The sequence below is a fragment of the Dermacentor albipictus genome, unplaced genomic scaffold (genome assembly GCF_038994185.2).
Source record: "Dermacentor albipictus isolate Rhodes 1998 colony unplaced genomic scaffold, USDA_Dalb.pri_finalv2 scaffold_24, whole genome shotgun sequence".
Classification (NCBI taxonomy): domain Eukaryota; kingdom Metazoa; phylum Arthropoda; class Arachnida; order Ixodida; family Ixodidae; genus Dermacentor; species Dermacentor albipictus.
In genome coordinates, this window is record NW_027225578.1 from 3,459,326 (window position 1) to 3,473,012 (window position 13,687).

General features: G+C 46.3%; 1 protein-coding gene across 4 annotated transcripts in view; it reads left to right on the plus strand.

Moving 5' to 3' along the window:
• The window catches only part of LOC135909109 (uncharacterized), a 35,678-nt gene that overhangs the window by 897 nt on the left and 21,094 nt on the right, over positions 1-13,687 (plus strand). For 2 of the 4 annotated variants that reach the window (XM_070529605.1, XM_065440941.1), the window contains exon 2: positions 852-871. The exons of 1 other annotated variant lie outside the window; for it this stretch is intronic. In XM_070529605.1, the coding sequence (XP_070385706.1) occupies positions 852-871 (20 nt within the window). Of the gene's footprint in view, positions 1-851; positions 872-6,377; positions 6,530-13,687 lie in introns of those variants that run through there. One more of the 4 variants, XR_010566580.1, reaches the window with a different exon arrangement.

A 13,687-nucleotide genomic window follows, 5' to 3' on the forward strand; every position in this document is an offset into this window, starting at 1 on the left:
GAATCGGTTTAGACTTGTACTTTTTCGAAACATTATTTGCAATCTTTTATTATTTTCTTTAATGGGAAAAAGTTTATTAGTGCCGGTGAGCATTCATGTAGCGTCAGGGATTGCCACTGAAGATAAGTTCTTGAAACCTTCTGGGTTAAGCAATGAGTATACCATTGAGTATACTGCGTTGCCCTTGTGTACTGATGGACAATGAACGACAACACCAATTAGACACTGTCAAAATCTGTGACGTCACGGCGAGATTGTGCGGAAACATCTGAGAATCACTGGTGCCCATCTTTTGTCTTTCTGCATGGTCGCCATAATTAACAATATTTCATTAATCGATCTAAGAATGACCGTTTTGATAATGCAGAAGTATAATTTAATAGCAAAGTTTGACTTTCCCGGTGATAGTGTCCCTATGTCGCATACCTGTGTCGCTTCACGTTTTTGAATTATGTTATTCAAGCTCGTCCTACTTATTGCCCCCACCTTAAATCCATAATTATCTTAATGTTAATATGTTTATTATTATCGTGCCACCCTTCCTTAGGATGATCCTATTTCCTCTTGCCACCGGTGTGTCACTGGACTGATATGCCTTACCAAATATAGCCATTCTTTATAACTTAATCTGCCTGGTCATAGGACTTTTTTTACAAGTGAAGTAATGCACGCATCTCTCATGTAAGGCTAGCTTTAATGTAGTTCTTAATCACCTTCCAATTTGCAGCCAGCGGTAAGAAAAACACATCATTTACTGTACCGCTTGGTCCAATACGGCTGACCAAAGAAAGAAAGTTAACAAGGCAAACATGAACGTAATGTAACCCCGTTTATGTGTATTTTTTTTTCAGTCTATGCCCGGAAAAGGAGCGTGAGTATGAACAACTTGTTCAATTTTGTCGATGTAGGCAGCTCGTGCATTTTTTTAAACTGATGTTGAACGTTTAAAGGCGTCGCGGCAACCTTAAAGAGCCAAGTGCATTGAAATTTTCGACTGTGTAGAAAGACTAATTTCATATACTGTTGCTATAGAGCTGTGTGAAATTTTAAGCTTGAAAGGCTGGTTTTAAGTACGTAAAAGTAAGCATTATTGGTACTGAAACTGCGAAAAACAAATAACACCGCAATTACTCGCCAAAAATGACGCAGAACATGGAAAGTTGAAAACAGGCACGACCTCTCAGCATAACCTCCGAGATTTGGCGATGCTCGTGGCACGCGCCTAATATCGATCTCGGAGGCCATAGTACGCATCATCCGCTTAGGTGTGAGTTAAAGGCGGTTAAAAGAAGCCTAGACAACCACCAGCCGTGCAACATTGCCAAGATTGGTTCAGTGGCGTACAAATAGTACCACTCACTGATGGCTAGTTTAGCCTAAGTGAACTTTAATTCCAGTCGGCCTTTAAAAAATTGTTACAACGCACCAAACGCCGGGGACAAACAAAATGTGCAACGTGCAACTCACACGTCTCATGCAAACACATGGCATCCAGACATTGCAACTTCGACAGAAAGTTAAAAAACAATTCCAATTTATTTCTCTTTCCATGAAAAAAGAAACGGAGCGTCGCAGCAGGACCAATACGTCCATCCATTAGCTACACGGACAACCAGAACACATCATCTCTGCTTAAGCGCAAAACAATCTCAGCAAAAGAAAAATATTTTTCTGAGACCTTACCTTCTTTTATGAAATCCTCACCACAGCGTTTCTGGCGTCATATCGCTCCCATGAAAGACAGCATTCAGTACCTAGATTCCGGAGGCTACATCATAACCGACCCCACAGAAATTGCTGAAAAATGTAACGAGTTCTTCCACTCTGTATTCGTGCCTCCTGAAGTTCAAAGCGCAGACCTCTGCGCAGAAACCATCCACGAACAGGAAGGCATGCCGGATATCACTATATCTGAGCAAGGAATATTATCGCTTTTGCTAAATATTGACACAAAAAAGTCTGTTGGCCCTGACAACATCCCGAATGAGTTTTTTAAACGTTATGCAGAATGGGTGTCTAAATACTTAAACATTATTTTCAGCTTGTCCCTGGATAAGCGAAAATTGCCCTCCGACTGGTTAAGAGCGAAAGTTATACCTGTCCACAAAACCGGAAACAAACATTGTGTTGAAAACTACAGGCCAATTTCAATCACGTCCGCATGCTGCAAAATACTAGAACATATCATATCAGCAAGTTTATTTGATTACCTTGAGGGCCAACATCTGCTTAATCCTAATCAACACGGCTTTAGACGAAAATTGTCAACGATCACCCAGCTCGTAGAAACAGTCCACGAGTTTGCAAAAGCAATCAACGATAAACATCAGGTAGATGCAATTTGTCTTGATATGTCGAAAGCATTCGATCGGGTCCCACACATAGAACTTATAAGGAAACTAAAGAATTTTGGAATTAATAGTACTATTGTCGCTTGGATTAAATCGTACCTCAAAAATAGAACGCAGTATGTGGAAATCAACAATGCGAAATCCGGCATTCTGAGTGTTTCATCAGGTGTTCCCCAGGGCTCCGTGCTCGGTCCCGTCTTATTTCTGTGTTATATCAACGATATTGCTGAAACAGTTTCCCCAGGTGTTAAGGTTCGGTTATTCGCAGACGATTGCCTGCTTTACTCCCATATAACATCCAAAGAAGATCAAATTACCTTAAGTTCGGCATTAAGTAGTATCCATGACTGGTGCTCAAAATGGAAAATGAAAATAAATCACAGCAAAACGTCATTTATAAGAATAACAAACAAAATAAAAGATATTCTTCCATTTGAATACGAAATTGAAGGACACAAATTACAGAAAGTAAGCTACTTCAAGTATCTAGGCATAACAATAAGTGAAAATTTAAATTGAGATAGGCACATTCATAGCTTATGTAGTGCAGCCGAGAGAAAAATGTGGACTTTACGCCGGAAACTAGGGAAGGCAACCACGAAAGCGAAACTAACCGCCTATTTGACACTTGTTAGACCAACTTTGGAATATGGCTGTATCGTGTGGGACCCCTACACAAAAAACCAGATAGCAAGGATTGAAAAAGTCCAAAGAAGGGCAGCTAGATTTATTCTGTCTAGATATAAGTCCACGGACTCAGTCTCGGGGATGTTGTCAGAACTTAAATTACCCCAACTGCTAGAGCGGCGAAGAGTTGCTAGACTTAAGTTCCTCTATCTTTTGCGGGGTAACTTCTTTAACATAAACACCGAACTGTACATAACGAAGCGCTCGGCCCGAACATTAAGAAACAGCCACAACGAGCAACTTACAACTCTTCAAGCTCGGATCAACAAATTCAAATATTCATTCTTCCCACGAACAATTGAAGAATGGAACTCGTTGCCACAGCACATAACGCAAACAGACTCTGTCAGTTTGTTTGAAAAATCAATACACCTTTACTTTGACTTACCAAATTAACCACGACAGCTCGTTTATAGCGAATTTCACCTACTTGGAAATATGAATGTTGCTGTATGTGCTTCTACTACCGCACTTGTACTTTGTTGTGAACCGCAGGTTATGCGCAATTAATTTATTTTGTATTTGCATGTCTGCAAGGCTGGGATTGCCAATGCATTTACTGCATTGCAACAAATATTTTCCACCCTGTAACGGCCCAAAAATGGGCTAACAGTATTAATAAATGAAATGAAAAATGAAAAAATCACTCGGAATGTTTAACTCCTTACCACGCAAGCAAAAATAATAACTTTTTCAAATTTTCTTTCACCCCTGCACAATAGGCGAATAGAACACTCTATTGTTGCCATTACTAAGCGGAACTGATTCTTTAGAAAGCATTAGTTACTTATGTTATACTTTTACAATTAGAATGTGATTTGCTAGTTTTCTCGATGGTTCGGTGCATTTTTTTTTATTTCGTACTTTTACGACCTTCTGGGTGGCCCCAAGTGAGCGTGCAGTACTCTTCATGTATTTATTGAGTGATTCATAAATAGATAATAAGTATTAACATTAGTTAATGATTGGCGGGTTGAAGTGGGCGCCCGCGAAGTTCTTCCATCGGCCGGCACCTACACTGGTCAGAGGTTCAGAACGTCTCCACAGTCGCGGCGCAAATCTGCCTTCTTCGCGCAGTTAGATGCTCGACACACTGCAGTTCACGGCTTTTACGCACAGACACAGCAAAGTCCAGTTTGTACACGTAGTAATGGGATACTAGTAGAGATGCGAAGTCTAAATGAAAAAAAAAACGGTTTCTAGTTGTTCTTCTTAGCTGTTCATCCAATACAACGAGGCCCATTAGCAGTGTGAAACCGGTGCTATTGAAACTTTTTGAGTATAAATGCTCATGGCAACCAGCATTTCATGCAGTAGTACATACTTAGTGTCAAGTTGTATTTGAAAGCTATCGGATTGAGTCACCGTCTGTGATCCGAACTGAGTGACCGAATGATATCCCCAGTGGACTTTCTCTTCTTTTAATCTTTCCGTCCCCTTTTCCCTTTCGCCAGCGTACGGTAGCCAACTGGGCTAAGCCCTGGTTAACCTCCCTACCTATCATTTATTATTTGCTCTCTCTCTCTGTGTGTCGTAGCCACAAAGTTCGTCCCCCTAATCAACAAGTTCGACAAGCGCATCGCTTCTTCTGAGATACAAGATCCGACCTTATATGGGAAAAAAACAAGAGAACAATAGATAACAGAAAAGTAAGCGAAAAAGAAAAGGTAGTAATTCGAAGGATGCACTCTTAAAAAAATATTCCGCGTCTCTGCGTGGTTCGGTGAATATAACGCCTAAGCGCGGAAGCGTGCTTGTGCCATGAGTCAGCGCACGGCATAGGCATCAGGCGTCGCCCTTATAGCAACAGTTTCAGCTGCGCTGCCTGCCGTAGTTTTGCCAAGCGTCTATCCTTCCTGGGCAAAATGTCCGCAGTATATAGCCAAATGAGCGCTCGCAAAATTACTCACAACAGTCGACCCCAACATACCAACGAATAATTTGCTATATCTGAAGCCGTTTATGCAGGAAAGCTAACTCAAATACATTAATCAGCCTTATTGACTGAGAAAGCTCGCGACGCCATCATTTTGGTTGGAAAGAGTCGTACGTGATCTTGCCAGAGCGACATCGCAGAATCTGGGATCTTAAAAAAATTATGGTGTTTTACGTGCAGAAACCATTTTCTGATTATGAGCCACGCCGTAGTGAGGGACTCCGGAAATTTTGACCACCTGGGTCTCTTAACGTGCACCTAAAGCTAAGTACACGGGTGTTTTCGCATTTCGCCCCCATCAAAATGTGGCCTCCGTGGCCGGGATTCGATCCCGTGACCTTGTGCTCAGCAGCCCAACACCATAGCCACTGAGAAACCACGGCGGGTAATTGGGGATCTTCTCTTGCACTTTTGGCGTACCTGCAGTGAGGCGCGACCATACTCCACTTGGTGTACTGTCAAACATTATTGGACCGAATCTTTTTTTTTAAGAGAGTACTTCGCTTAGGTAAGCCGACAATGATGTCACTGATAGCTGATAGAAAACAGTAGTGCAGTAGGCAGGTGGGAGAAAACAATTGGATAGCCTGCCGCGCGCATTCGACCGCGATCGAGTGCGTTATTTTCCACTAGGGTCGAGAAACACGCAGTCTTTTTGCCGGCTTGGTTGTTCACTTGAGGCCAGCACGAGAGGCAGCAGATGCGAAGCTTGCGAGGGCATAACCTCTTAGATGGCGAGGGAAGCTCGCATATACCGACTTCTCGCAATGCAAGTACAGTGCGATTGAGCGCATGTTTGCTTTTCGTAATAAAACAATTCGTGGTATAATACTTGTGCAGGTACAGCACGCCCTTAGGTTTCTCTGAAGCACACGCACCTGTGAATGTTAACGTAAAACAGCACGATATTAAACATTTTCGGTATAGTAGCGTAACATTTCAGCTGTTACAATACCTTAGATGTTGTATAAGAACATGCCAAACTCGCAGGGTGGTATCCAAACAAGTGCGCACACGCTCACAAAAAATGTACGCGGAAACTCCTGTGGGAGTTGTGTAATAATGCGAAGGCATTGTGCCACTTGCTAATCACCCCACAGCCCGGTGTCATTATCATTGTTATGAAACTTAATCTGGCCAGTACAAATGACAGTGCTGCGGCGACACGAACTGAAGCGGACGGCGGAGCAAGGCACATTGATAACACAAGCAAAGTACTTCAGCTGGCGGCGCCAGGTGCGCTGATGACGTTCCGATTATTATAAGCCGTTCACGCTCTTTAGTACCTTATTCATCCGCGTCAAACCATTGTGAACTGTGACCAAACGTACTCCGGCAGCGGCTGCGTATGGCACGGCCGCGCAGAAGGTATCTTGAAAGCGATCTGCGATGCGGACACAGAGTACCGACTGCTGATAGCTCCGTGCGCTGTGTTTTGGCTGCGCGGACCCATGTCCTAACGGGCCAGGTGGGCAGGGTGCGGCGTGTGCTGAGAGCTTCGTGAGCGCTGTGTTCTGGCCGCTTCGATCACGTTGAAGCAAAAGGCAGCACGAAGGTAAAGTCACTCTCCCTGCTTTGGGCTTTAAGTTACCCTTTCTTGTGCATCGTTGTGCTTTAAATGTAGCCTGTCTTTGTGGGCACAGGTTCGCCCATAAAAGCTAGTTTTGTCATTCACAGTATTGCTACTGTGTTCTTTAACGTCACTACCACGTGACAATATTGAATGCGATAGTCTAACCTGTCGGGCGAATGGTTTTCCTCGTTGGGTAAGCAGAGAAATGCTTGCGCATTTAAAGATTCTGCAGGTACAACTCAGATCTTAGAATCCGGGAAGCAAAACTTCCGTGAAGTGGTAAAATAAATGCAAACCAACTGATCATATTACCATAAAGATTACCTGCCTCCAACGACGGCAAGGCGCGGACACCCCCACCATATGACTCCCGTGACCCCGCGCTACATAGTGTCTCCGGTACTGGCCGCCTTTACTATGACAGTGTATCCAGGTTCGGCGTGCCGACTGGAGCCCCCGATCCTTGAGATAGTGCAGGAGTCACGTGCACGTTATTCACCGAAAGACCGATTAAGCAGCTGCGCCATGCCTCAGACCCTAGGAAAGTAGGCATAGAAAGTTTCGCTTTATTAAAGTAATTGTGCTCTTGATAACGTATACTTGGTTGTGATGAGGACATTTAGCTTGCATCTTTTAATCACTGAGTAATTACGTTGAAAACATGCAAAAATCAGTTCTTCGCACACAATGGTGTGCGCTCAGGAGAAGGAAGAAGTGAGTATACCATTACGGGCACGCAACCGAACGTGAGCGTGCGAGCGCAACGGCGGAATGAGCGAGACAGCGCGAGAACGCGGCAGCACAAGGGCACACGCAGACTGGGGGCACACCATCAAATGCGTGAGCTGAGCCAGCCTATAAAAGGCGCACGGCACAGTCGGGAGCCTCCATGCTTCACTGCCTCCTTATGGCGATGAACGCAATTGAGCCGGTTCATGCATTGGACCCAGGCCGCTGCCATGAGGCGCATCTCGAGCGCCGCCCACACGATGGGTACCATACAATGCGGGGTGGGTCGTGTGACCGAATACACTCATCCCCACGACACACCCTGGTGCTAGGCTGGTGACGGCCTTCACCATTCGCCCCGGCATGAGGCCCATCTCGAGCGCCGCCCACACGGTGGGTACCATATCATGCCGGGCTGGTCCTTGGACCGTTGCGCACACTCGCACACAACATAAGACACGCTCCCACATGGTGCACACCTCCCGCATAAACAACATAATATACAACACCAACACCGTAATGAATCAAAAAGCAAACTAGTATAACAACCGACCGGCTGCATGCAACCGCCACCTTGCCGACGGTGGTGGCGTTTCCGTTCACCGCGGCAATCTATTCGCAAAAAAGTTCTTAAACGCTAGAATTCAGGTGTCAGACACTCGTGATGTTCGAAATATATGATTAGCGAAGGCAGACAGTCAATGGAAAACACCACTTAAGAAGGGAAAGCTTTCTGAATTCAGTCCCTGGTGCCGAAACTAAATGCGAAGCTTTCTTGAGAACCCTTTTGAGCTTTGCTGGTCGTGGCTGCTGCTGCAGTAGTGCTGAATAGCTCAGGCATACAAAACATTATGCCCCGCTCTATCACTTTTGCTTTCGTTTAAGTTAAATGCTGTGCAAAGAGACCCATCATGTGTGCCACTTTAATTTACTTGCAACTATGCCCCCCCTCCCCCTCCCCCAAAAAAACTTCGCACTTTACTATTTAGTCACAGTAGTATTTCGTCATTTGTCGTCGCGATAGCACACGTGTAACTGTTCTTGTTTTGCACCGAGTCTAACAGCATAGCGAATGCGTGCCTACCTTTCCAAGGCGGCAAGAACGCGGTTACGAAAATCAGATGACTCAAGCTACCCACGGGCCCACGGATTTAACTGTCTCTCCATGGTTATCGTCTCAGTTTTCATTACATCATCTCCGGGATTGGCCCATACGTGTAGCCTTTGCACCATCTCTGGCTTTGGCCCACTTTAATCGGCGTGAGAACGACCCAGCAAACGCACGAAACGCCCTGTATATGATGGCACATGCAAGATCGCTTTATGTTAAGAGGCATACACGGTGCGGGGTATATGTCTCTTTACGTTCGTCCCTTGTTTTTACGCGCTGGTATTTGGCGATCCTGACAAACCAACTAGCACGAATTTCAACTTTAACTAATAGGCCCTTTAACTCCAACGCCAACTCCAATTTCCTTGTTCAAACAGATGTATAACGGTCAAATGCTTTTGTTATTCATCCGCTGGAACCATTTAAATCAAATGTGTTTTGCTTCAGATAAATAAAAATATAAGTTCTATTGAATCTAGCCTGGACATCTTTCATTTAGGGTTATAAGGGTTCGCGAAAATTCCTAACCTTCGGTAAGCTCTTAAAAAGAAAAGAAATTGAAGCACGAAATTTACGAAGCTGTAACTCTGCACCAATAAATTGATTTCGCAGTTCTATAAATAGCATCTCGTAAATAATCTCAAGAGAGAGAGAGAGAGAGAGAGAAAAGATTATTTGGTTCCTTCAAGGATTTAGCGTCTCGAGGTCTCCGTCGTCTTCTTGGGCGCCGGCGACTTGGAGCCTCTTCCGGCAAGGGTGGGCCCCTATTCCAGGGCTCCACTGAGCCTAGCTACCTCACTAGCGTGCTGCACTAAGGCCCTTTGGGGCGTGAGCTCGCAGCTGGTAAGCCGACTCTCGCATTGCTCCGCACTCAGGTTATTGTGTTGGTGGTATGATTGATTGTGTTTACATTCCCATGTGACTTTATATAGTGTGGGTGTGGCCCCGCACCATGGGCAGGTGTCTCTGAATTTTTTGGGTAGATTTTGTTTAGGATGTATCAATTTGGGAAGGAGTTTGTCTGCACGCTGCGCCAACTCGTTGCTTCCTCCTTCGTTAAAGCTTTGTGCGGTGGGGGATATTTGGCTCTCGTCCCTGTGTATAAGTTTAAGATTTCTGTGGCGTCTCGACTTTAAGTTTAAGATTTCTGTGGCGATTTCTTGACGTCGTCGAGTTGAGCGCTTTTACAGTGGATGACTGCGAGTTTTCTACACGTGTTGTCGGAGTTTTTTCAGTCTGCTTACTAAGATCTTCGTCGAAGTTTGTGCGTCATTCGCACAATGATCTGCCATCAAAGCCATTGTTTTGTGCCCGGATGGACGACTGGTTACAAGTCATGTTAGAACAAGTTTTCATTGTTCGGAGTCCCTAAGGAAGACGCCGTGTTTAAGAAGTGGCAAAGGAACATACCGAGAGCAGACAAGCCGCTTAAATGCTACGCAGCCTGTTAAGATTGGCGAGCTGCAATGCAAGATTGCCACCCAGTTACGACTGGGGAAAGCAACATCTCGGGAGCATCGCCGCGAACTTCTAGCCACAGCGTGACTAAAACGACTTTGTGTCGGGGAACAAGACGCGCATCCCCCACTCTCCGTCGCTTCAGCTAGGATGCGTTCGATGAAGTGGGCTTTGTGCTGAAACCGCCGCCATCCTCTAGCCTCATCGCCATTGAGACGGAATGAGTTCGGCGGGCGAACTATTGCGCCCAAACTCCCCAGCGCGGACCTGATCTGCTACGCGTGCGCGAGCTGCCGCGGGAAAGTGGTTTTTTGTTGCTTCCTACGCGCCGACCGGGACACAGGACAACGAGCTACTCAGAATGGCTCCGAGCCACCCGGAACGGCTCCCCTCTGACGTCGGTTCCGGACATTCGCCCGTGGGTGCCTTTGTGTGTGTAAACTGTCCTGCGGGGCGGCGGCGAGTTGACAATGAGTAAACGAACGTTCGCGTCACCTGGTATCGCGGGAGGACCGAGTGTTTAAAAACTGCTCTGGTGCGAATGCTCGAGGCACTTTTTCTTAAGCAGACATGTTGGACTGACACTCTTTTTCTTAAGCAGTCATGTTAGACTGATATAAATACTGTAAATAAACCCATATTCCTCGTTCTCGATGAGAAGCAGTTCTTCCCGTCATCAACGTCCTCAGCGTGGATAAGTTGGACGACGGCATGGGCCAGCTACCTTCGAATTCATGCCGGACTCCAATCTTGACAACGGATCACGAGCGATGGGATTGAGCCCCCAATCCTGACAAGCCGTATGTGAGCTGCATTTCGGTCAGCAGTTCATCTCACGACATTTTGAACACTCAATTGACGGCCAAACGGTGCTCCTGGACCGAAGCAGGCCACTTCTTCTGCCAGACGCCGTACCGACGATATTTCCAAATGTACTAAAGTGTCTCTCCAAGGCAGTTCCGAAGAAGAGAAAGCCTAAAGAGAGGTCAAGCTTGCTTTCCCCAGTGCCATCAAAAAGGCGTCGAAAGGATGGGCCGCTGCAACCACCTTCGCAAAACGACGTCGATCACCTTGATCTACTGTGCCTTCCGACGATGAATACGCACATGACTATAAGAATGTCTGTATTCCGTCCAGCCGGTGGGGAAAGCACATTCTCAGCGAAGATAAAGGTAGCCTATAATGTGTGCTTAGGTGTGCCCAAAAACATGAGTGTTCTGAATGCACAAAAGCTGGTGCTTTTCATGGTCGTCGACACTGTGGTGAGGTGTGAAGTGGTGAAGTGCGAAGTGAGACCTAACGGAGGAAGTAGGTTACAAATACTTGCTAACTTCCCGCCTGAGCCAGGATCCCATAGAGAAGTTGTTTGGCATAATTCGCCAGTTTTCGGGGTGTAATCATCACCCAACCTCAGCACAGTTCCTTACTGCTGTTAACTGTCTGAGCTTCAATAATTTAGTAAAAGCCCTAGACACACGCAACTGCTCAGGTGGCGCAATCGTGTCATTTGTCGCACCAGCTGAGGCAGCCAACCAAGTGGACAACTTGATTGGTGCAGGAAGAATCGACGAAGCCTCCAGCGTGCTCGAAACATCATCCTTGTGCACTGATCATCCTTATCTGGAGAAGCATAGTGATGCAAAGCTGGTATCTTATTTGGCTGGCTATGTGGCCCGACGGAAAATACTAACAACGAAATGTTGGGACTGCTTTGAGCAGCTGCTGACGTCGGTTGAGAATTCAGATGAAGCTCTCTCATCTTTCACCCAGTTTTGTGATAAAGGAGGGCTTCTGTATCCCTCAAGACAACTTTTTTCATTCGTGGAAGCTTTGGAGGATAGCATCAGAATGTGGTTCAGTTGGAAGAAGGTCCAAAAAGATAGCGTCACCGATATTTCGCATTGTATGCAACACGTGCCTTCCATTGGTTGTGATGCCCACAAAGAAGCACTGTCAAGCAATATAGTGAAGTTATTTATCTTGACACAACTTCACTCCTACGTTAATTCCTTGAACAAAGAAAGAATATCAACGCGAGAAAAAAAGAAACATCTGAAGACGCGCCGCACTATATAACCAGCATAACAATGCGGATGCTCACTTTGCCTAATCTTAACTTGCTGAATAAAACTGATAAAAATTAAGAAGCTTGTGTGGATCTCAGTTATTTATTTTTATAGACAGTGCTATGGTGACTGTTTGTTAGGAATTAGTAGTCAACACCAGCATACCAGTAATTTTGAGTCTCCAGTAATGCAGGTCATCTCACAAGGTGAACCGATTAGCTAACTCAGACCTCACGGGTTAATGAGGAGCAAGATGGGCAGGAGGGCACGAAGGCAGTTACAATAAGGTCATTTTCGCAGTATTATATAGGAGCTAATGCCGCGGTCGTGATAAATTAGTTTCGGATATAGGTAAAACAAGGCGACGTTCAACAGATCAGCGTCGCTTGTCGACTGAATAAACCCAGGTCTCGGCACTATACGCTCTGTGTATAGTGTGGTAAACATGTGAAACTGCGATCGCGTGGCCTCCGCTGGAGAATCAACGGCACCAGACGCATGTACGGAATGGGCAGCTGTAGATGCATTTTGGACCGGCTTTTGCAAGAGCGCAAAGCGAAGTGCGGAGGCCATGCGATCGCAGTTGCCTCAGATAGTAGTAGTAGTATAAGACTTTCATTCAATATGACTTCATTGTGACTGCAGCTAATCTAAAAAAAGGAGTGTAGAATACCAAGCTGCCTCAGTGCTGCGGCTGAAATGCCACAGTGGCTACACCAGACCGCCACTGCCGCCGCCTCCGAGCGACGTGTAAGCGAATGCGAGTGCCACCTGAGCGGAACATCCGAAAAACCCACGCGAGAGGCGGCGCCTTGCGCACACTTCCCCTATTCTAGCCATTGTAGCACATGTGATCAGATTCCCGTGGCCGTCCACCACTACCACCGTGGCCGTGCGCTTCCCTTCTCGCGGGTAGGTGGCAGCATCCGTGTATACCGGGTTGTCTGGTAGCGCTAGTGTCTTTTCCACGTATTCGGCTCGCGCCTGCCTTCTGCTCTCGTGAATGTTGGGGTCCATGTTCTTAGGTACTGGCCTAACGCTTAGTGGTTTTCTGAAGCAGTCGGGCATGTCTGCGTATCTATCCACGTGTCCGCTCGTGTCCCGTCCCAGCCTATAGTCGGATACAACTTTAGAAAAAAGGGGAGGCCCCGCCCAGATGACCAAAGCGGCGAAGTCACCGGCCGTCCGGCGCATGACGTCGGTCCATAGTGCGCGCCCATTGGTGGATGCTCGTGTGCATCCGCCTCGGAGGAGTAAACGCCCCCTTTTTTCTAAAGTTGTACCCGACTATAGTCAGGAGCGCTCTCCCTGCAGGGGTGCTCATGAGTCTGGCTTTTTGCGTTTCGAGCAGCGCTTCCGCCAGTGCACTGAAAGTGTTGCTGATGCCCAGTTGGAGCAGTTTTTCATTTGACGTGTTTTTTGGCAGATGGAGAGCCGTCTTGTATGCTTTCCTGAGCATCGTGTCCGCCTGTTCCCTCTCTCCTTTGGTCATCGCGTGGTACGGTAGCGAGTAGATGACTCGGCTGACGACCAGGCTGCCGACGAGTTTGAGTGTGTCTTCCTCTTTCATACCGTATCTTTTTTGGGAGACCCTGTTGATCATCCGGCCCACCTGCTCCGTCGCTTTGCTCAGCAGACTGATGGTATGGCTGCATTTTCTGCTGCCCTGTAGCCACATGCCCAGGATTCTGATCATGTTCTTTTCCGGGATGTTTTGACCGTCACGCGTTACTTCCAGTGTTGCTTGAATAGGGTGTCTACCTACTCTCAGTAGTT